The 21,755-nt window shown below is 52.1% G+C and overlaps 1 protein-coding gene across 1 annotated transcript in view; it reads right to left on the bottom strand.

Moving 5' to 3' along the window:
• Nucleotides 1-9,895: 9,895 nt before the first annotated feature.
• LOC142906720 (uncharacterized) overlaps nt 9,896-21,755 on the bottom strand; it is a 34,784-nt gene continuing 22,924 nt past the window's right edge. Inside the window, exons 11-13 of the mRNA XM_076055099.1 lie at nt 14,368-14,471; nt 11,698-13,066; nt 9,896-10,023 (exon numbers count right to left, since the gene is read on the bottom strand). Coding sequence (XP_075911214.1) covers nt 9,896-10,023; nt 11,698-13,066; nt 14,368-14,471 — 1,601 coding nt within the window. The remainder of the gene's footprint in view (nt 10,024-11,697; nt 13,067-14,367; nt 14,472-21,755) is intronic.

Genomic DNA, 21,755 nt, shown 5'->3' with positions numbered 1-21,755 from the left:
GTAGTGGTGCTGGTAGTGGTGGTGGTAGTGGTGGTAGTGGTGGTGCTGGTGGTGGTATTGCTGGTGGTGGTGGTAGTGGTGGTGGTGCTGGTGGTCCTGGTGGTAGTGGTGGTAGCGGTAGCAACAGCGATGTTGAGTCTATGGTTCTCTGTGTGAGTCTATTGGTATCTGTGAGTCTATGGGTCTCTGTGTGAGTCTATGGGTTCCCGTGTGAGTCTGTGGGTCTCTGTGTGAATCTATGGGTCTCTGTGTGAGTACGTATCTCTATATGCCTCGGTGGCTATGAGATGTTAACTACCTCGCCTGGTACACAGGAGGTCGTGGGCTCCAACCCGACCCCAGACGATGCCTGCTGCTGCTGCTGTATATTTGGAGTCTGCGTCACTCTCATCATCATCATCATCATCACGGTGGCTATGAGATGTTGACTACCTCGCCTGGTACACAGGAGGTCGTGGGCTCGATCCCGACCCTGACGATGCTTACTGCTGCTGCTGTAGATTTGGAGTCTGCTTTACATTTCCACATCATGATGATGATGATGATATCAGCCGCCTGGCTGAGCGATCGTTTGTGATGTCCCAGTTCGCCTTCTGGAAAATAAAGAGCTACCCAGCTCTGTGGGGCCTTAGGGGCCGTCCATAAATGACGTCACGCACCTAGGGGAGCGGGTGGGGGGTCAGACGTTTGTGACGAGGTGTGACGAGGGGGGGGGGAGTGGCTTGAGAAATGTGACGTCACTTGAAAATGCTGCAACTTTATAAATAAATATAGACACAACACGTTCTGCTTAATTAAATAGACTTTGTTAATAAATGTTTTCTCCTACAACATCAGAGTGCAGCGCCACATTAAATAACTCGCTACAATGACACAAAAAAAAATCGCGTGACGTCATTTATGGACGGCCCCTTAGCTGGTAACATCACAAAACTAATTAATTGTTTCGATTTAAAGCTTTCGTTACTGCATTAATTCATATTCTTAGTTTTTTCGGTAAAGTCACGTTGAAGAGAAACAACAAAATAATAAAATATATATAAAACAATAAAAACAATAATTTTTATTGTTTTATATATTTTATTATTTTGTTGTTTCTCTTCAACGTGACTTTACCGAAAAAACTAAGATTATAATTAATTGTTTTTTTGGTAATAGTTTCCATGTATTTCTCTATAAGTCTCTACGGGTGTCTTTGTGGATTTGTGGGTTTCTACAGTGAGGGAAAAAAAGTATTTGATCCCCGGCTGATTTTGTACGTTTGCCCACTGACAAAGAAATGATCAGTCTATCATTTTAATGGTAGGTTCATTTGAACAGTGAGAGACAGAATAACAACAACAACAAAATTCAGAAAAACGCATGTCAAAAATGTTATAAATTGATTTGCATTTTGATGAGGGAAATAAGTATTTGACCCCCTCTCAATCAGAAAGATTTCTGGCTCCCAGGTATCTTTTATACAGGTAACGAGCTGAGATTAGGAGCACACTCTTAAAGGGAGTGCTCCTAATCTCAGCTTGTTACCTGTATAAAAGACACCTGTCCACAGAAGCAATCAATCAATCAGATTTCAAACTCTCCACCATGGCCAAGACCAAAGAGCTCTCCAAAGATATCAGGGACAAGATTGTAGACCTACACAAGGCTGGAATGGGCTACAAGACCATTGCCAAGCAGCTTGGTGAGAAGGTGACAACAGTTGGTGCGATTATTCGCAAATGGAAGAAACACAAAAGAACTGTCAATCTCCCTCGGCCTGGGGCTCCATGCAAGATCTCACCTCGTGGAGTTGCAATGATCATGAGAACGGTGAGGAATCAGCCAAGAACTACACGGGAGGATCTTGTCAATGATCTCAAGGCAGCAGGGACCATAGTCACCAAGAAAACAATTGGTAACACACTACGCCGTGAAGGACTGAAATCCTGCAGCGCCCGCAAGGTCCCCCTGCTCAAGAAAGCACATATACATGCACGTCTGAAGTTTGCCAATGAACATCTGAATGATTCAGAGGACAACTGGGTGAAAGTGTTGTGGTCAGATGAGACCATAATGGAGCTCTTTGGCATCAACTCAACTCGCCGTGTTTGGAGGAGGAATGCTGCCTATGACCCCAAGAACACCATCCCCACCGTCAAATATGGAGATTGTAAACATTATACTTTGGGGGTGTTTTTCTGCTAAGGGGACAGGGCAACTTCACCGCATCAAAGAGACGATGGACGGGGCCATGTACCGTCAAATCTTGGGTGAGAACCTCCTTCCCTCAGCCAGGGCATTGAAAATGGGTCGTGGATGGGTATTCCAGCATGACAATGACCCAAAACACACGGCCAAGGCAACAAAGGAGTGGCTCAAGAAGAAGCACATTAAGGTCCTGGAGTGGCCTAGCCAGTCTCCAGACCTTAATCCCATAGAAAATCTGTGGAGGGAGCTGAAGGTTCGAGTTGCCAAACGTCAGCCTCGAAACCTTAATGACTTGGAGAAGATCTGCAAAGAGGAGTGGGACAAATTCCTCCTGAGATGTGTGCAAACCTGGTGGCCAACTACAAGAAACGTCTGACCTCTGTGATTGCCAACAAGGGTTTTGCCACCAAGTACTAAGTCATGTTTTGCAGAGGGGTCAAATACTTATTTCCCTCATTATAATGCGAATCAATTCATAACATTTTTTACATTCGTTTTTCTGGATTTTGTTGTTGTTATTCTGTCTCTAACTGTTCAAATAAACCTACCATTAAAATTATAGACTGATCATTTCTTTGTCAGTGGGCAAACGTACAAAATCAGCAGGGGATCAAATACTTTTTTCCCTCACTGTATGTATCTCTATAGGTCTTTATATCGCTTTGTGTCTCTGTGGGTCTCTATGTATCTCTGTGGGTCTCTATGGGTCTATATGCATCTCTATGTGTCTCTGCGTATCTCTCTATCTCTGTGTATCTCTATGTGTCTCTATGGGTCTCTATGTATCTGTGTATCTCTATGTATCTCTATGTGTGTCTCTATGTATCTCTGTGGGTTTCTATGGGTCTATGTGTATCTCTGTGTATCTCTGTGCATCTCTATGTGTCTTTATGTATCTCTATGTGTCTCTATTTATCTCTATGGGTCTCTACGCATCTCTGTATCTCTATGGGTCTCTATGTATCTCTATGTGTATCTCTATGGGTCTCTATGTATCGCTATGTGTATCTCTATGGGTCTCTATGTGTCTGTGTATCTCTGTGTGCCTCTATGTATCTCTATGTATCTCTATGGGTCTCTATGTATCTCTATGTATCTCTATGGGTCTCTATGTATCTCTATGGGTCTCTATGTATCTCTCTATGTATCTCTATGTATATCTACGTATCTCTCTATGGGTCTCTACGTATCTCTCTATGGGTCTCTATGTATCTCTATGTATCTCTGTGGGTCTCTATGTATCACTCTATGGGTCTCTGTGTGTTTCTACGTATCGCTATGTCTCTATGCATCTCTACGTATCTCTATGGCTCTCTATGTATCTCTATGGGTCTCTATGTATCTCTCTATGGGTCTCTGTGTGTTTCTACGTATCTCTATGGGTCTCTATGCATCTCTACGTATCTCTATGGCTCTCTATGTATCTCTCTATGGGTCTCTACGTATCTCTACGTCTCTCTCTCTCTCTCTATGTATCTCTACGTATATCTCTCTGTGTAGCTCCACTAGTGGGCACAGCCACTGTGGCTGGTGTCCTGTGTTCCTCGCGGCCGTGGTCACTCAAGAACCCAAACCGGTTTCCCCGGTTCCATCGATCGTCATCTCCACCGTGGTGAGCCGAGGCCTGTTCTGCCAAAATGTTGTGTTTGTCCGACACTCCGCTAAAACAAAACAACACATTCGTTGGCTCAGCAGGTTTCGGGAGGGAGCAACATGTATGGATTTATAATTTTTAAACCCCCACCACCACCCCCCCCCCCCCCCCCACACACACACACAGTCTATAAAGTTACAGTAATATTTTTAGAAACTCTTTTTTTTTATATATATTAAAAAAAACCACGCTTTCATGAAATGTACCGCGCTAGTAATGTCAGAAGTCCACGACTCCAGGAAATGTCCCCCCCGAAGCTCGGCCACAAACGTGGCCAGTTAGGGCCAATTGGACCCAAGCGGAAACATAACACGTACTAAATGATGTTTAGAAATGTATTTTTTTTTTGAAAAAATATGTATTTTTTTATGATAGAATATAGTTATTGTCATCAGTGTGACGTAAGTATATACCAAGTTTGAAGTCGATACCACATTGGGAAGCGGGTTAAAATCGAGTTACAAGATTTGAGGATACAACAACAACGACAACAACAACAACAAAACAACAACAGAGTTAAAAGAAAGACGCTGCTGGGTGGAAGAGACCTCCTCTCCAGGCCGCTGTAGAAGGGCGAGAGAGACAATGTGTCAACTCTCCCGTCCTTCTAGAATATTCACATCACTCAGCTCTCTGTCCCTTCTAGAACGTCACTAGAATATTCACATCACTCAGCTCTCTATTTCTTCTAGAACGTCACTAGAATTCACATCGCTCAGCTCTCTGTCCTTTCTAGAACACCACTAGAATATTCACATCACTCAGCTCTCTATCCCTTCTAGAACATCACTAGAATTCACATCACTCAGCTCTCTATTCCTTCTAGAACATCACTAGAATTCACATCACTCAGCTCTCTATCCCTTCTAGAACGTCACTAGAATTCACATCACTTAGCTCTCTGTCCCTTCTACAACATCACTAGAATTCTCACATCACTCAGCTCTCTATCCATTCTAGAACGTCACTAGAATTCACATCACTCAGCTGTCTGTCCCTTCTAGAACATCACTAGAATTCACATCACTCAGCTCTCTATCCCTTCTAGAACGTCACTAGAATTCACATCACTCAGCTCTCTATTCCTTCTAGAACATCACTAGAATTCTCATCACTCAGCTCTCTATCCCTTCTAGAACATCACTAGAATTCACATCACTCAGCTCTCTGTCCCTTCTAGAACGTCACTAGAATTCACATCACTCAGCTCTCTGTCCCTTCTACAACATCACTAGAATTCACATCACTCAGCTCTCTATCCCTTCTAGAACATCACTAGAATTCACATCACTCAGCTGTCTGTCCCTTCTAGAACATCACTAGAATTCACATCACTCAGCTCTCTGTCCCCTCTAGAACATCACTAGAATTCACATCACTCAGCTCTCTATCCCTTCTAGAACATCACTAGAATTCACATCACTCAGCTCTCTATCCCTTCTACAACATCACTAGAATTCACATCACTCAGCTCTCTGTCCCTTCTAGAACATCACTAGAATTCACATCACTCAGCTGTCTATCACTTCTATAACATCACTAGAATTCACATCACTCAGCTCTCTATCCCTTCTAGAACGTCACTAGAATTCACATCACTCAGCTCTCTATCCCTTCTAGAACATCACTAGAATTCACATCACTAAGCTCTCTGTCCCTTCTACATCACTAGAATTCACATCACTCAGCTCTCTATCCCTTCTAGAACATCACTAGAATTCACATCACTCAGCTCTCTATCCCTTCTAGAACGTCACTAGAATTCACATCACTCAGCTCTCTGTCCCTTCTACAACATCACTAGAATTCACATCACTCACCCACCCACGCACCCCCCACTCACACACTCACCGCTCCACTCACCCATCCACTCAACCACTCACCCACTCACCAGCCTCAAACCCCCCACACTTACCCACCCATTCACTCCCTACTCACCCCCACTCATCCACTCACCTCCCCACTCACCCCTCCACTCACCCACCCACTCACCCACCCACCCACTCACCCACCCACTCACCCCCCACTCACCCCCTACTCACCTCACCATCCACCCCTTACTCACCCCACCATTCACCCCCCCTCTCATCTCCCCACTAACCACCCCCACTCACCCCCCCTCCCAGTCACCCACCAACTCACCCCCCTATTCACCCACCCACTCACCCACTCACCACCCCCACTCACCACCCCCACTCACCACCCCCACTCACCACCCCCACTCACCCTCCCACTCAGCCCCCCACTCACCCCCCCCCCACTCACCCCCTATTCACCCACCCACTCACCCCCCCACTCACCCCCTACTCACCCCACCATTCACCCCCCTCTCATCACCCCCACTCACCCCCCACTCAGCCCCCCACTCACCCCCCTATTCACCCACCCACTCACCCACTCACCACCCCCACTCACCACCCCCACTCACCCACCAACTGACCACCCCCACTCACCACCCCCACTCACCACCCCCACTTACCACCCCCACTCACCACCCCCACTCACCCACTAACTCACCACCCCCACTCACCACCCCCACTCACCACCCCCACTCACCACCCCCCAGTCACCCACCAACTCACCCCCACTCATCCTCCACTCAGCCCCCCACTCACCCCCCCACTCACCTCCTATTCACCCACCCACTCACTCACCCACTCACCCCCCCTACTCACCCCATCACTTACACCCCACTCACCCACCCACTCACTCACCCACTCACCCCCCCTACTCACCCCATCACTTACACCCCACTCACCCACCCACTCACCCACCCACTCACCCCCCCCCCCCCCCACTCATCCCCTACTCACCCCACCATTCACCCCCCCTCTCATCACCCCCACTCACCCCCCACTCAGCCCCCCACTCACCCCCCTATTCACCCACCCACTCACCCACTCACCACCCCCACCCACCCACCCACTCACCCACCCACTCACCACCCCCACTCACCACCCCCCAGTCACCCACCAACTCACCCCCCACTCACCCCCCACTCACCCCCCACTCACCCCCCCCCACTCACCCCCCTATTCACCCACCCACTCACCCCCCTATTCACCCACCAACTCACCCCCCTATTCACCCACCCACTCACTCACCCACTCACCTCCCTACTCACCCCATCACTTACACCACACCCCCACTCGCCCACCAACTCACCCCCACTCACCCCCCCTCTCAGCCCCCCACTCACCCCCCTACTCACCCCATCACTTACACCCGACCCCCACTCGTCCACCCACTCACCCGCCCCCCTCCGCCCCTCCACCCCGCTCACTGCAAGTGGAGCCCTGTGCAAGTAAATCCCAGGGGCGTGGTGAGTCCGTGGTGGGATTTGCCCGCAGCGATCCGTGGGGTCCACGTTGCACAAGACTCGCTGTGCAATTGTAAATCCCGTGTGATCGGAGCGTCGAGTTACGCCGGTGAGAAGAGTACGGAAAGAGCTTCATAGCTCTTCGGATTCCGTGATGTGTCCAGCACAGGCGTCATCCCTCTCGGTCTCAGGGGGTTCACGATGGCCGTGTCGGAGACACTGGGAGCCTGGGTTCGAGTCCTGGGTCTGGGTGTCTCTCTCTCTCTCTATCAGGGGGTTCATAGTGGCCGTGTCGGAGACACTGGGAGGCTGGGTTCGAGCCCTGGGTCTGGGTGTCTCTCTCTATCAGGGGGTTCACGATGGCCGTGTCAGAGACACTGAGAGCCTGGGTTCGAGCCCTGGGTCGTGGTGATTCTGAACTCATCTGTCCTCTGATGATGTCGTTTACCCCGCCAGCAACAGCCTCACTCGAGAGACTCAAGATTCACTCTGCAGAACAGGGGGAGCTCACACAAACTCCACTCACTCACTCTGTAGAACAGGGGGAGATCACACAAACTCCACTCACTCTGTAGAACAGGGGGAGATCACGCAAACTCCACTCACTCACTCTGTAGAACAGGGGGAGATCACACAAACTCCATTCACTCACTCTGTAGAACAGGGGGAGATCACACAAACTCCACTCACGCTGTAGAACAGGGGGAGATCATACAAACTCCACTCACTCACTCTGTAGAACAGGGGGAGATCATACAAACTCCACTCACTCACTGTAGAACAGGGGGAGATCACACAAACTCCACTCACGCTGTAGAACAGGGGGAGATCATACAAACTCCACTCACTCACTCTGTAGAACAGGGGGAGATCACACAAACTCCACTCACTCACTCTGTAGAACCGGGGGAGATCACACAAACTCCACTCACTCTGTAGAACAGGGGGAGATCACAAAAACTCCACTCACTCTCACTGTAGAACAGGGAGAGATCATACAAACTCCACTCACTCACTCTGTAGAACAGGGGGAGATCACACAAACTCCACTCACTCTGTAGAACAGGGGGAGATCACAAAAACTCCACTCACTCTCACTCTGTAGAACAGGGAGAGATCACACAAACTCCACTCACTCTGTAGAACAGGGGGAGATCACACAAACTCCACTCACTCTGTAGAACAGGGGGAGATCACACAAACTCCACTCACTCACTCTGTAGAACAGGGGGAGATCACACAAACTCCACTCACTCACTCTGTAGAACCGGGGGAGATCACACAAACTCCACTCACTCTGTAGAACAGGGGGAGATCACAAAAACTCCACTCACTCTGTAGAACAGGGAGAGATCATACAAACTCCACTCACTCACTCTGTAGAACAGGGGGAGATCACACAAACTCCGCTCACTCTGTAGGACAGGGGGAGATCACAAAAACTCCACTCACTCTCACTCTGTAGAACAGGGAGAGATCACACAAACTCCACTCACTCTGTAGAACAGGGGGAGATCATACAAACTCCACTCACTCACTCTGTAGAACAGGGGGAGATCACAAAAACTCCACTCACTCTCACTGTAGAACAGGGAGAGATCACACAAACTCCACTCACTCTGTAGAACAAGGGGAGATCACACAAACTCCAGGCTTTGCCTGAATCAATGCTCGTATGTCCAGGTGTTTTATGTGCAAGGACCCTGCCTGTTGGCAATTTATTAAACTCTCAGGCGCAATGAACCCATCTCTCATTTCAATCACGTAAATTCACAGTCGAAATTTTTTCCATTTACATATTAAACTTATTTAAAGATACGTTTTAGCAGTGTGCGTGTGTCTGTGTGTACGTGGGGAGCGGTAGTGTGGCGGTAAGCGCTGCTATGCTGCGCTACGAACCCGGCGATCCGGGTTCGATTCCCGCTCCCGGCCAACACCCAGTGACGATTATCTGAACCGGTGAAGGCCTCCCCTAGGTCGACTCGGCCTCAAATGAGTACCTGGTGCGGTGTGGTAGTAAACATCGCTACTTGGGGAGACAAAGGCGGCCGGGCGTGGTGTTGGCCACCCACCCCCAGCTTTCATAGGTGCTCGCTAACAGCACTTGCCCCTGCAGTCTGTTCAGGGTAGAGCTGGGGGACCTTTGTCTCGCTTGGAGCGGTGGTGCAAGCGGTTAGCGGGAAGGAGTTTTCGTGTAACGGATGGAGATTAGTCCACCCACGGTGTAGAAGGGAGCGAGATGCAACAGATGGAGATTAGTCCACACACGCGTGTAGAAGGGAGCGAGATGGAACGGATGGAGATTAGTCCACACACGGTGTAGAAGGGAGCGAGATGGAACAGATGGAGATTAGTCCACCCGCGGTGTAGAAGGGAGCGAGATGGAACGGATGGAGATTAGTCCACACACGGTGTAGAAGGGAGCGAGGTGGAACGGATGGAGATTAGTTCCACACACGGGTGTAGAAGGGAGCGAGGTGGAACGGATGGAGATTAGTTCCACACACGGTGTAGAAGGGAGCGAGATGGAACGGATGGAGATTAGTTCCACACACGGGTGTAGAAGGGAGCGAGATGGAACAGATGGAGATTAGTCCACCCGCGGTGTAGAAGGGAGCGAGATGTAACAGATGGAGATTAGTCCACCCACGGTGTAGAAGGGAGCGAGATGCAACAGATGGAGATTAGTCCACCCACGGTGTAGAAGGGAGCGAGATGGAACGGTCGGTGAATTAGTCCGCGCTTTGCCGGACTCCGCTGGATCCTTCCCGGAATCCGCCGGCTCCGTGGCAGCAGTGAGCCGGGCCTCCGTCGTGCCACGCCGTCGCCGGCCCCGCCTGGACCGCCTGGACCACCGGGGCTGCCGCCGGGACCACCGGGACCACCGGGACTGCCGCCGGGACCACCGGGACCACCGGGACCACCGGGACCACCGGGACCGCCGCCGGGACTCCAACGGTGAAGCCCACGTGGATGGACGGACCTCCCGCCGCTGCCTCTGCAGCTATTGGTGGTGGTGGTGGTGCTGCCCGGCTGATCGCCTGCCCCTGCTGCTGCCCCTGCTGCTGCTGCTGCTGCAGGAGCTGCTGCTGCTGCTCAAACTGGTGCAGTTGCTGCTCCTGCTGCAGGAGCTGCTGCTCCAAATGCTGCTGTTGCTGCTGCTGCAGCTGCTGCTCCAAATGCTGCTGTTGCTGCTGCTGCTGCTGCTGCAGCTGCTGCTCTAGCTGCTGTTGCTGCTGCCGCTGCTGCTGCAGGAGCTGCTGCTCCAACTGCTGCTGTTGCTGCTGTTGCAGCTGCTGCTGCAGGAGCTGCTGGTACCCCTGCTGACTGCACGCTGTAACCTCCTCCTCCTCCGCTAGCTGCTGCTGCAAGAGCAGCAGCTGCTGCTGTTGTTGCAGCTGCTGCTGTTGTTGCAGCTGCTGCTGTTGTTGCAGCTGCTCCTGCTGCAGCTGCTCATGCAATCGCAGCAACAGCAGCTGGTGGTACCCTTGCTGTTGCTGCTGCTGCTGCTGTTGGTACTGGTGGTGGTACCCCTGCTGCTGATGCTGCTTCTGCTGCTGCTGTTTGTGGTGCTGCTGCTCCAACTGTTGCTGCTGTAACTGCTGCTGCTGTAACTGTTGCTGCTCCAACTGTTGCTGCTCCATCTGCTGCTGCTCCATCTGCTGCTGTTGTAACTGTTGCTCCATCTGCTGCTGCTGTAACTGCTGCTGCTGTAACTGTTGCTCCATCTGCTGCTGCTCCATCTGCTGCTGCTGTAACTGCTGCTGCTGTAACTGCTGCTGCTGTAACTGTTGCTCCATCTGCTGCTGCTCCATCTGCTGCTGCTCCAACTGCTGCTGCGCCAACTGCTGCTGCTGTAACTGTTGCTCCATCTGCTGCTGCTCCAACTGCTGCTGCGCCAACTGCTGCTGCTGTAACTGTTGCTCCATCTGCTGTTGCTCCATCTGCTGCTGCTCCAACTGCTGCTGCGCCAACTGCTGCTGCTGTAACTGTTGCTCCATCTGCTGCTGCTCCATCTGCTGCTGCTCCAACTGCTGCTGCGCCAACTGCTGCTGCTGTAACTGTTGCTCCATCTGCTGCTGCTCCAACTGCTGCTGCGCCAACTGCTGCTGCTGTAACTGTTGCTCCATCTGCTGCTGCTCCATCTGCTGCTGCTCCATCTGCTGCTGCTGCAACTGCTGCTGCTGCAACTGGTGCTCCATCTGCTGCTGCTCCAACTGCTGCTGCGCCAACTGCTGCTGCTGTAACTGTTGCTCCATCTGCTGCTGCTCCATCTGCTGCTGCTCCATCTGCTGCTGCTGCAACTGCTGCTGCTGCAACTGGTGCTCCATCTGCTGCTGCTCCAACTGCTGCTGCTCCAACTGCTGCTGCTCCATCTGCTGCTGCTCCAACTGCTGCTGCTCCATCTGCTGCTGCTGCAACTGCTGCTCCATCTGCTGCTGCTGCTCCATCTGCTGCTGCTGCAACTGCTGCTGGTGGTGCAACTGTTGCAACTGCTGCAACTGCTGCTGCTGCTCCAACTGCTGCCACTGGCCGGTCCCGTGCAGCTTCCCAACGCCGCCCGGAATTGGGCCCCAGAAGATCTGGGACAAGGTCGTTGGGTGGCGGTGACGGTGGCGGTGGCCCACTGGCACGGCCTCCTCCTCCTCCTCCTCCTCGTCCACCGCGACGGTGGCCCCGCCGGGCCCACGGAGGAAGCGGCCGCCGGGAGGAGCTCCGGGCGGCCCTCGGCGTGGGATTGGTCCCGGCCCGCGGCGTCGCTCCGGCGGCCACTGGCACGCGGCGTCGCCCGCCTGGCCCCCGTACGGCGGCGGCGGCGGCGGCGGAGGCCGCGGCTCGTAGGCCTCCCGGCTGGCCGCCACTGCTGTTGCGCCGCGCGCCCCTCCCAACAAGGGATCCCCAGGCCCTCCCAACAGCAGGCCCCGAGGCACTCCCAACGGCAGGCCCCCGGGCCCTGCCAACGGGGCCACCGCCCCTCCCGATGGGCCCGGCGCTCGCCCCAACGGCGGGCCCCCGGGCCCTCCAAGCGGGGCCCCCGCCCCTCCCGACACCTGGCCCTGCGGCACCCGAAACGGGGCCCCCGGGAGGGGCGGTGAGAAGTTGAGAAGCTGCGCTGGCGACGTGGGCCGGCCACTTGGGCCGCCTCCTCCTCCTCCTCCTCCTCCTCCTCCTCCTCCTCCTCCTCCTCCTCCTCCTCCTCCTCCTCCTCCTCCCTCCACTGCCGCCATGAATTCGGCGCCACCGAAGTCACCGGGAGGCCGGCACCCCTCTGCCCGGTGGCTCCCGTCGAGCGCCGAGCGCAGCCGCCGCAGGTCGGCCACCGATTCCCCGACAACGCCGCCGCCGCCGCCGCGGGGGCCGCCGCCGAGGCCCGCGGCCGCCCCCGGCGAATCCGGCGGGACGAGGCACCCCGGCCGCCACCGCTCCGGCGCCCGCTGCAGCTGCAGGCGCGACCTCAGGCGCAGCTGGCGGATGGCGTCCATCGCCGAAGCCTCCCACTCGCCCCGCCCGACCGCCAGGCCTCCCGCTCCACCGCTCTCACCCACGTCGCCAGCCGGCTCCAGGCCGCCCTTCCGCGTCTCTTCGGGGCGTTGCCGGCGGTGGTGGCGGTGGTGGCGGTGGTGGCGGTGTTGGTGGTGGCGGCGGTGGAGGCAGGAGGGCAGCAGCGGCGAGGACGAAGCCGCTGCCGGACACCGCTGCTGACGCTGCTGCGGGAGCGAGAAGACGCAGGCTGTGGTACCAGCGCTAGCGGCAGCGGAGGCGATGCCGGGGCGGGTGTCGGTGACGTCGGCGGCGGCGGTGGCGGTGGAGGCGGTGGAGGCAAACGTCAAGCGCGCCGCCTCCGGGAGGGATGGGAGCAGCTTCTGCTGCTGCTGCTTCAGAGGCTGCTGCTGCTGCTGCTGCTGCGGGAAGACAAGGGAAGGAGCGACTTAGGCACCGCTGCTACGCACTAACAGCGCTTGGACTGACAGCCTGCAACAGGCTACATGGGCGGGATTGTTGTCTGTGTGTCTGTAGGCACTGCTGCTACGCACTAACAGCGCCTGGACTGACAGCCTGCAACAGGTTACATGAAGGGGATTGTTGTCTTTGTGTCTACAGGCACTGCTGCTACGCACTAACAGCGCTGGGCCCGACAGCCTGCAACAGGCTACATGGGGGCGATAGTTGTCTGTGTGTCTGTAGGCACTGCTGCTACGCACTAACAGTGTTGCGCCTGACAGCTTGCAACAGGCTACATGGAGGGGATTGTTGTCTTTGTGTCTACAGGCACTGCTGCTACACACTAACAGCGCCTGGACCCGACAGCCTGCAACAGGCTACATGGGGGCGTTTGTTGTCTGTGTGTCTGTAGGCACTGCTGCTACGCACTAACAGCGCCTGGACTGACAGCCTGCAACAGGCTACATGAAGGGGATTGTTGTCTTTGTGTCTACAGGCACTGCTGCTACTCTCTAACAGTGCTGGGCCCGACAGCTTGCAACAGGCTACATGGTGGGGAGATTTTTTGTCTTTGTGTCTATAGGCACCGCTGCTACTCTCTAACAGCGCTTAGACTGACAGCCTGCAACAGGCTACATGGGCGGGATTGTTGTCTGTGTGTCTGTAGGCACTGCTGCTACGCACTAACAGCGCTGGGCCCGACAGCCTGCAACAGGCTACATGGGGGGCATTGTTGTCTTTGTGTCTGTAGGCATTGCTGCTACTCACTAACAGCGCCTGGACTGACAGCCTGCAACAGGCTACATGGGGGCGATAGTTGTCTGTGTGTCTATAGGCACTGCTGCTACTCTCTAACAGTGCTGGGCCCGACAGCTTGCAAAAGGCTACATGGTGGGGAGATTGTTGTCTTTGTGTCTACAGGCACTGCTGCTACGCACTAACAGTGTTGCGCCCGACAGCTTGCAACAGGCTACATGGAGGGGATCGTCAGGCACTGCTGCTACGCACTAACAGTGCTGCGCCCGACAGCCTGCAACAGGCTACATGGGGGCGATTGCACTGCTGCTACTCGCTAACGGCATGTCGACCTTCTTCTTCGTCCGTGCGATAACTGCGTCAGGAGGAGCAGAGTGGATCGCTGTGATGTCTCCTTCGTGTTTGCGGATCGGGCCTTTGCGTTATTGCGTGAGCACTTGCCCAGACAACCTGTTACAGGAGACACGGTGTGGGGGGGGGCCCTTTGTCTAGCTCTTTACCGCACCTCCCCAGACATCGAAGGGGCAGGCTGCGAGCCGGCGTGCGTGCATCTGCGAGCGCATCTCGTCGCCAGGAGCGATGGCGTCGACGCCTCTCGGGTTCTGCGCACTGTGGGTACACGGCAGAGGGGCAAAGACTGTTAAGCGAGTAGTAGCGGTTACACCATGGGACCTCCCTTAACCGGTATCAACATGTAAGAATAGGTTTTTACCATTTCTGGCGTTGTGTTAAAATGTTCGAACGCCAAAAAATAAACCTTTGTGCGAGGAATTACGTCTGCATGAGCCGCATATACTTGTGGTGAACATGTAAACAAAAAAAACATGCCCTGGTAGTATATGATGGCATTGTTTTTTTTAAACTGATTGTTCCACCACAGAGGCAACTTTCTTTAGAGCCTCGTCTCAAAGTGTTGGACCAGAGGACGCCAAAAAGCGAACAGCACAAAGACAATGCGCCACTATCAAGACACTGAGATCTCGGTGTAAGCTCTTCGTCTATTGGAATCCTCTGATGTGTGGGCATCGCCAAAAGGGAGACAAAGGCGGCCGGGCGTGGTGCTGGCCACTCACCCCCTCGTGTGCCGTGCCGGCCTTCATAGGTGCTCGCTAACAGCACTTGCCCCTAGAGTCTTTGTCTTTGTGTGTGACACCTGGACAAGGTGTGTAGGTAAAAGTGTGTGTAGGTGTATGAGACACCTGGACAAGGTGTGTAGGTAGAGGTGTGTGTAGGTGTATGAGACACCTGGACAAGGTGTGTAGGTAATGGTGTGTGTGTGTGTAGGTGTATGAGACACCTGGACAAGGTGTGTAGGTAAAGGTGTGTGTGTAGGTGTATGAGACACCTGGACAAGGTGTGTAGGTAAAGGTGTGTGTGTGTGTGTAGGTGTATGAGACACCTGGACAAGGTGTGTAGGTAAAGGTGTGTGTGTAGGTATATGAGACACTTGGACAAGGTGTGTAGGTAAAGGTGTGTATGTAGGTGTATGAGACACCTGGACAAGGTGTGTAGGTAAAGGTGTGTGTGTAGGTGTATGAGACACCTGGACAAGGTGTGCAGGTAAAGGTGTGTATGTAGGTGTATGAGACACCTGGACAAGGTGTGTAGGTAAAGGTGTGTGTATGTTGGTGTATGAGACACCTGGACAAGGTGTGTAGGTAAAGGTGTGTATGTAGGTGTGTAAGACACCTGGACAAGGTGTGTAGGTAAAGGTGTGTGTATGTAGGTTCATGAGACACCTGGACAAGGTGTGTAGGTAAAGGTGTGTGTGTGTAGGTGTATGAGACACCTGGACAAGGTGTGTAGGTAAAGGTGTGTATGTAGGTGTATGAGACACCTGGACAAGGTGTGTAGGTAAAGGTGTGTGTATGCAGGTTTATGAGACACCTGGACAAGGTGTGTAGGTAAAGATGTGTGTGTGTAGGTGTATGAGACACCTGGACAAGGTGTGTAGGTAAAGGTGTGTGTGTAGGTGTATGAGACACCTGGACAAGGTGTGTAGGTAAAGGTGTGTGTGTGTAGGTGTATGAGACACCTGGACAAGGTGTGTAGGTAAAGGTGTGTGTAGGTGTATGAGACACCTGGACAAGGTGTGTAGGTAAAGGTGTGTGTGTAGGTGTATGAGACACCTGGACAAGGTGTGTAGGTAAAGGTGTGTGTGTATGTAGGTGTATGTGACACCTGGACAAGGTGTGTAGGTAAAGGTGTGTGTATGTAGGTGTATGAGACACCTGGACAAGGTGTGTAGGTAAAGGTGTGTGTAGGTGTATGTGACACCTGGACAAGGTGTGTAGGTAAAGGTGTGTATGTAGGTGTATGAGACACCTGGACAAGGTGTGTAGGTAAAGGTGTGTGTGTGTAGGTGTATGAGACACCTGGACAAGGTGTGTAGGTAAAGGTGTGTGTAGGTGTATGAGACACCTGGACAAGGTGTGTAGGTAAAGGTGTGTGTGTAGGTGTATGAGACACCTGGACAAGGCGTGTAGGTAAAGGTGTGTGTGTAGGTGTATGAGACACCTGGACAAGGCGTGTAGGTAAAGGTGTGTGTATGTAGGTGTATGGGACTCCTGGACAAGGTGTGTAGGTAAAGGTGTGTGTGTAGGTGTATGAGACACCTGGACAAGGTGTGTAGGTAAAGGTGTGTGTGTAGGTATATGAGACACTTGGACAAGGTGTGTAGGTAAAGGTGTGTATGTAGGTGTATGAGACACCTGGACAAGGTGTGTAGGTAAAGGTGTGTGTGTAGGTGTATGAGACACCTGGACAAGGTGTGCAGGTAAAGGTGTGTATGTAGGTGTATGAGACACCTGGACAAGGTGTGTAGGTAAAGGTGTGTGTATGTTGGTGTATGAGACACCTGGACAAGGTGTGTAGGTAAAGGTGTGTATGTAGGTGTGTAAGACACCTGGACAAGGTGTGTAGGTAAAGGTGTGTGTATGTAGGTTCATGAGACACCTGGACAAGGTGTGTAGGTAAAGGTGTGTGTGTGTAGGTGTATGAGACACCTGGACAAGGTGTGTAGGTAAAGGTGTGTATGTAGGTGTATGAGACACCTGGACAAGGTGTGTAGGTAAAGGTGTGTGTATGCAGGTTTATGAGACACCTGGACAAGGTGTGTAGGTAAAGATGTGTGTGTGTAGGTGTATGAGACACCTGGACAAGGTGTGTAGGTAAAGGTGTGTGTGTAGGTGTATGAGACACCTGGACAAGGTGTGTAGGTAAAGGTGTGTGTGTGTAGGTGTATGAGACACCTGGACAAGGTGTGTAGGTAAAGGTGTGTGTGTGTAGGTGTATGAGACACCTGGACAAGGTGTGTAGGTAAAGGTGTGTGTGTAGGTGTATGAGACACCTGGACAAGGTGTGTAGGTAAAGGTGTGTGTGTATGTAGGTGTATGTGACACCTGGACAAGGTGTGTAGGTAAAGGTGTGTGTATGTAGGTGTATGAGACACCTGGACAAGGTGTGTAGGTAAAGGTGTGTGTAGGTGTATGTGACACCTGGACAAGGTGTGTAGGTAAAGGTGTGTATGTAGGTGTATGAGACACCTGGACAAGGTGTGTAGGTAAAGGTGTGTGTGTGTAGGTGTATGAGACACCTGGACAAGGTGTGTAGGTAAAGGTGTGTGTAGGTGTATGAGACACCTGGACAAGGTGTGTAGGTAAAGGTGTGTGTGTAGGTGTATGAGACACCTGGACAAGGCGTGTAGGTAAAGGTGTGTGTGTAGGTGTATGAGACACCTGGACAAGGCGTGTAGGTAAAGGTGTGTGTATGTAGGTGTATGGGACTCCTGGACAAGGTGTGTAGGTAAAGGTGTGTGTGTAGGTGTATGAGACACCTGGACAAGGTGTGTAGGTAAAGGTGTGTGTGTGTAGGTGTATGAGACACCTGGACAAGGTGTGTAGGTAAAGGTGTGTGTGTAGGTGTATGAGACACCTGGACAAGGTGTGTAGGTAAAAGTGTGTGTATGTAGGTGTATGAGACACCTGGACAAGGTGTGTAGGTAAAGGTGTGTGTATGTAGGTGTATGAGACACCTGGACAAGGTGTGTAGGTAAAGGTGTGTATGTAGGTGTATGAGACACCTGGACAAGGCGTGTAGGTTAAGGTGTGTATGTAGGTGTATGAGACACCTGGACAAGGCGTGTAGGTAAAGGTGTGTGTGTAGGTGTATGAGACACCTGGACAAGGCGTGTAGGTAAAGGTGTGTGTATGTAGGTGTATGAGACACCTGGACAAGGTGTGTAGGTAAAGGTGTGTGTGTAGGTGTATGAGACACCTGGACAAGGTGTGTAGGTAAAGGTGTGTGTGTGTGTAGGTGTATGAGACACCTGGACAAGGTGTGTAGGTAAAGGTGTGTGTGTAGGTGTATGAGACACCTGGACAAGGTGTGTAGGTAAAAGTGTGTGCATGTAGGTGTATGAGACACCTGGACAAGGTGTGTAGGTAAAGGTGTGTGTATGTAGGTGTATGAGACACCTGGACAAGGTGTGTAGGTAAAGGTGTGTATGTAGGTGTATGAGACACCTGGACAAGGCGTGTAGGTTAAGGTGTGTATGTAGGTGTATGAGACACCTGGACAAGGCGTGTAGGTAAAGGTGTGTGTGTAGGTGTATGAGACACCTGGACAAGGCGTGTAGGTAAAGGGGTGTGTGTATGTAGGTGTATGAGACACCTGGACAAGGTGTGTAGGTAAAGGTGTGTGTGTATGTAGGTGTATGAGACACCTGGACAAGGTGTGTAGGTAAAGGTGTGCGTGTAGGTGTATGAGACACCTGGACAAGGTGTGCAGGTAAAGGTGTGTGTGTAGGTGTATGAGACACCTGGACAAGGCGTGTAGGTAAAGGTGTGTGTGTAGGTGTATGAGACACCTGGACAAGGCGTGTAGGTAAAGGTGTGTGTATGTAGGTGTATGAGACACCTGGACAAGGTGTGTAGGTAAAGGTGTGTGTGTAGGTGTATGAGACACCTGGACAAGGTGTGTAGGTAAAGGTGTGTGTGTGTAGGTGTATGAGACACCTGGACAAGGTGTGTAGGTAAAGGTGTGTGTGTAGGTGTATGAGACACCTGGACAAGGTGTGTAGGTAAAAGTGTGTGTATGTAGGTGTATGAGACACCTGGACAAGGTGTGTAGGTAAAGGTGTGTGTATGTAGGTGTATGAGACACCTGGACAAGGTGTGTAGGTAAAGGTGTGTATGTAGGTGTATGAGACACCTGGACAAGGCGTGTAGGTTAAGGTGTGTATGTAGGTGTATGAGACACCTGGACAAGGCGTGTAGGTAAAGGTGTGTGTGTAGGTGTATGAGACACCTGGACAAGGCGTGTAGGTAAAGGGGTGTGTGTATGTAGGTGTATGAGACACCTGGACAAGGTGTGTAGGTAAAGGTGTGTGTGTATGTAGGTGTATGAGACACCTGGACAAGGTGTGTAGGTAAAGGTGTGTGTGTAGGTGTATGAGACACCTGGACAAGGTGTGTAGGTAAAGGTGTGTGTATGTAGGTGTATGAGACACCTGGACAAGGTGTGTAGGTAAAGGTGTGTGTATGTAGGTGTATGAGACACCTGGACAAGGTGTGTAGGTAAAGGTGTGTATGTAGGTGTATGTGACACCTGGACAAGGTGTGTAGGTAAAGGTGTGTGTGTAGGTGTATGAGACACCTGGACAAGGTGTATAGGTAAAGGTGTGTGTGTAGGTGTATGAGACACCTGGACAAGGTGTGTAGGTAAAGGTGTGTGTGTGTAGGTGTATGAGACACCTGGACAAGGTGTGTAGGTAAAGGTGTGTGTGTAGGTGTATGAGACACCTGGACAAGGTGTGTAGGTAAAAGTGTGTGTATGTAGGTGTATGAGACACCTGGACAAGGTGTGTAGGTAAAGGTGTGTGTATGTAGGTGTATGAGACACCTGGACAAGGTGTGTAGGTAAAGGTGTGTATGTAGGTGTATGAGACACCTGGACAAGGCGTGTAGGTTAAGGTGTGTATGTAGGTGTATGAGACACCTGGACAAGGCGTGTAGGTAAAGGTGTGTGTGTAGGTGTATGAGACACCTGGACAAGGCGTGTAGGTAAAGGGGTGTGTGTATGTAGGTGTATGAGACACCTGGACAAGGTGTGTAGGTAAAGGTGTGTGTGTATGTAGGTGTATGAGACACCTGGACAAGGTGTGTAGATAAAGGTGTGTGTGTATGTAGGTGTATGAGACAACTGGACAAGGTGTGTAGGTAAAGGTGTGTGTGTAGGTGTATGAGACACCTGGACAAGGTGTGCAGGTAAAGGGGTGTGTGTATGTAGGTGTATGAGACAACTGGACAAGGTGTGTAGGTAAAGGTGTGTGTGTAGGTGTATGTGACACCTGGACAAGGTGTGCAGGTAAAGGTGTGTGTGTAGGTGTATGAGACACCTGGACAAGGTGTGTAGGTAAAGGTGTGTGTATGTAGGTGTATGAGACACCTGGATAAGGTGTGCAGGTAAAGGTGTGTGTGTAGGTGTATGAGACACCTGGACAAGGTGTGCAGGTAAAGGTGTGTGTGTAGGTGTATGAGACACCTGGACAAGGTGTGTAGGTAAAGGTGTGTCTATGTAGGTGTATGAGACACCTGGACAAGGTGTGTAGGTAAAGGTGTGTATGTAGGTGTATGAGACACCTGGACAAGGCGTGTAGGTTAAGGTGTGTATGTAGGTGTATGAGACACCTGGACAAGGCGTGTAGGTAAAGGTGTGTGTGTAGGTGTATGAGACACCTGGACAAGGCGTGTAGGTAAAGGGGTGTGTGTATGTAGGTGTATGAGACACCTGGACAAGGTGTGTAGGTAAAGGTGTGTGTGTATATAGGTGTATGAGACACCTGGACAAGGTGTGTAGGTAAAGGTGTGTGTGTAGGTGTATGAGACACCTGGACAAGGTGTGCAGGTAAAGGTGTGTGTGTAGGTGTATGAGACACCTGGACAAGGTGTGCAGGTAAAGGTGTGTGTGTAGGTGTATGAGACACCTGGACAAGGTGTGTAGGTAAAGGTGTGTGTGTAGGTGTATGAGACACCTGGACAAGGTCTGTAGGTAAAGGTGTGTGTGTAGGTGTGTTGCCGGACGGGCAACGCTGTCGTGCACAGTGCTGTGGGGGGGAGGGCCAATTTCGATTGGCTTCTCCCCTCGTGGCGTCTGTGACCACCACAGTGGCTAAATGGGGCCTCTGGACGGGTGCGAGGGGCTGGTACCCCTTCACCTTCAATAATTTACCACTAAACCACGACTGAAATATGTAACTAATAAGCTTGTGCCGGAGACCCCGGGGGGCTCGGCGTCTATGAAGTCTCCTGGTCAAACGCTATCTGGAAGAGCCAGAAGATTGAATCTTTACCCTCGGGGCTCATCCAGAAACAACGACAAGCCACTACGGATGGCCACGTGGAATGTTCGAACGCTCACTGCGGAGGAGAGGCTGCCATTCCTCTGTCGGGAGCTGGACCGGTGCCGCCTGGAACTCTGTGGCATTCAGGAGGTCTGGTGGACCAGCTCTGGCTGCTGTCACAATGAGGGGTGGACAGTCCTCTACTCGGGGCAGGAGACTGCCAAACAACAGGGTGTGGCTCTTCTTCTGAACAAAAGAATGAAGGGGGCGTGGGAGTGTGGTGGTGAGGTGTGGGAAGCTGTAAGCCCCAGGCTACTTTGGACTCGCCTTCTCATCAACCGGAGGCGAAGAGTGGTGGTCGTGGTTACTTATGCTACCACCGAAGACGAACATCCGTGGAGGGATGCAGGCAAGGCCGATGTATCAGATGCCTTTTATGACCTCCTGTCACAGGTGCTGGCTAAAGTGGCCCCTCGGGATAGAGTCATCTTGTTGGGTGACTTCAATGCCCGAGTTGGTCATGATGCTGGCACCTGGTCTGGAGTGATTGG

Source organism: Petromyzon marinus, chromosome 69 (genome assembly GCF_048934315.1).
Source record: "Petromyzon marinus isolate PM22_M1 ecotype Great Lakes invasive population chromosome 69, UKy_Petmar_22M1.pri1.0, whole genome shotgun sequence".
In the NCBI taxonomy this organism is placed as follows: domain Eukaryota; kingdom Metazoa; phylum Chordata; class Hyperoartia; order Petromyzontiformes; family Petromyzontidae; genus Petromyzon; species Petromyzon marinus.
The sequence above is the reverse complement of the archived record's forward strand: the minus strand, read 5'-3'. Positions and strand labels throughout refer to the sequence as shown.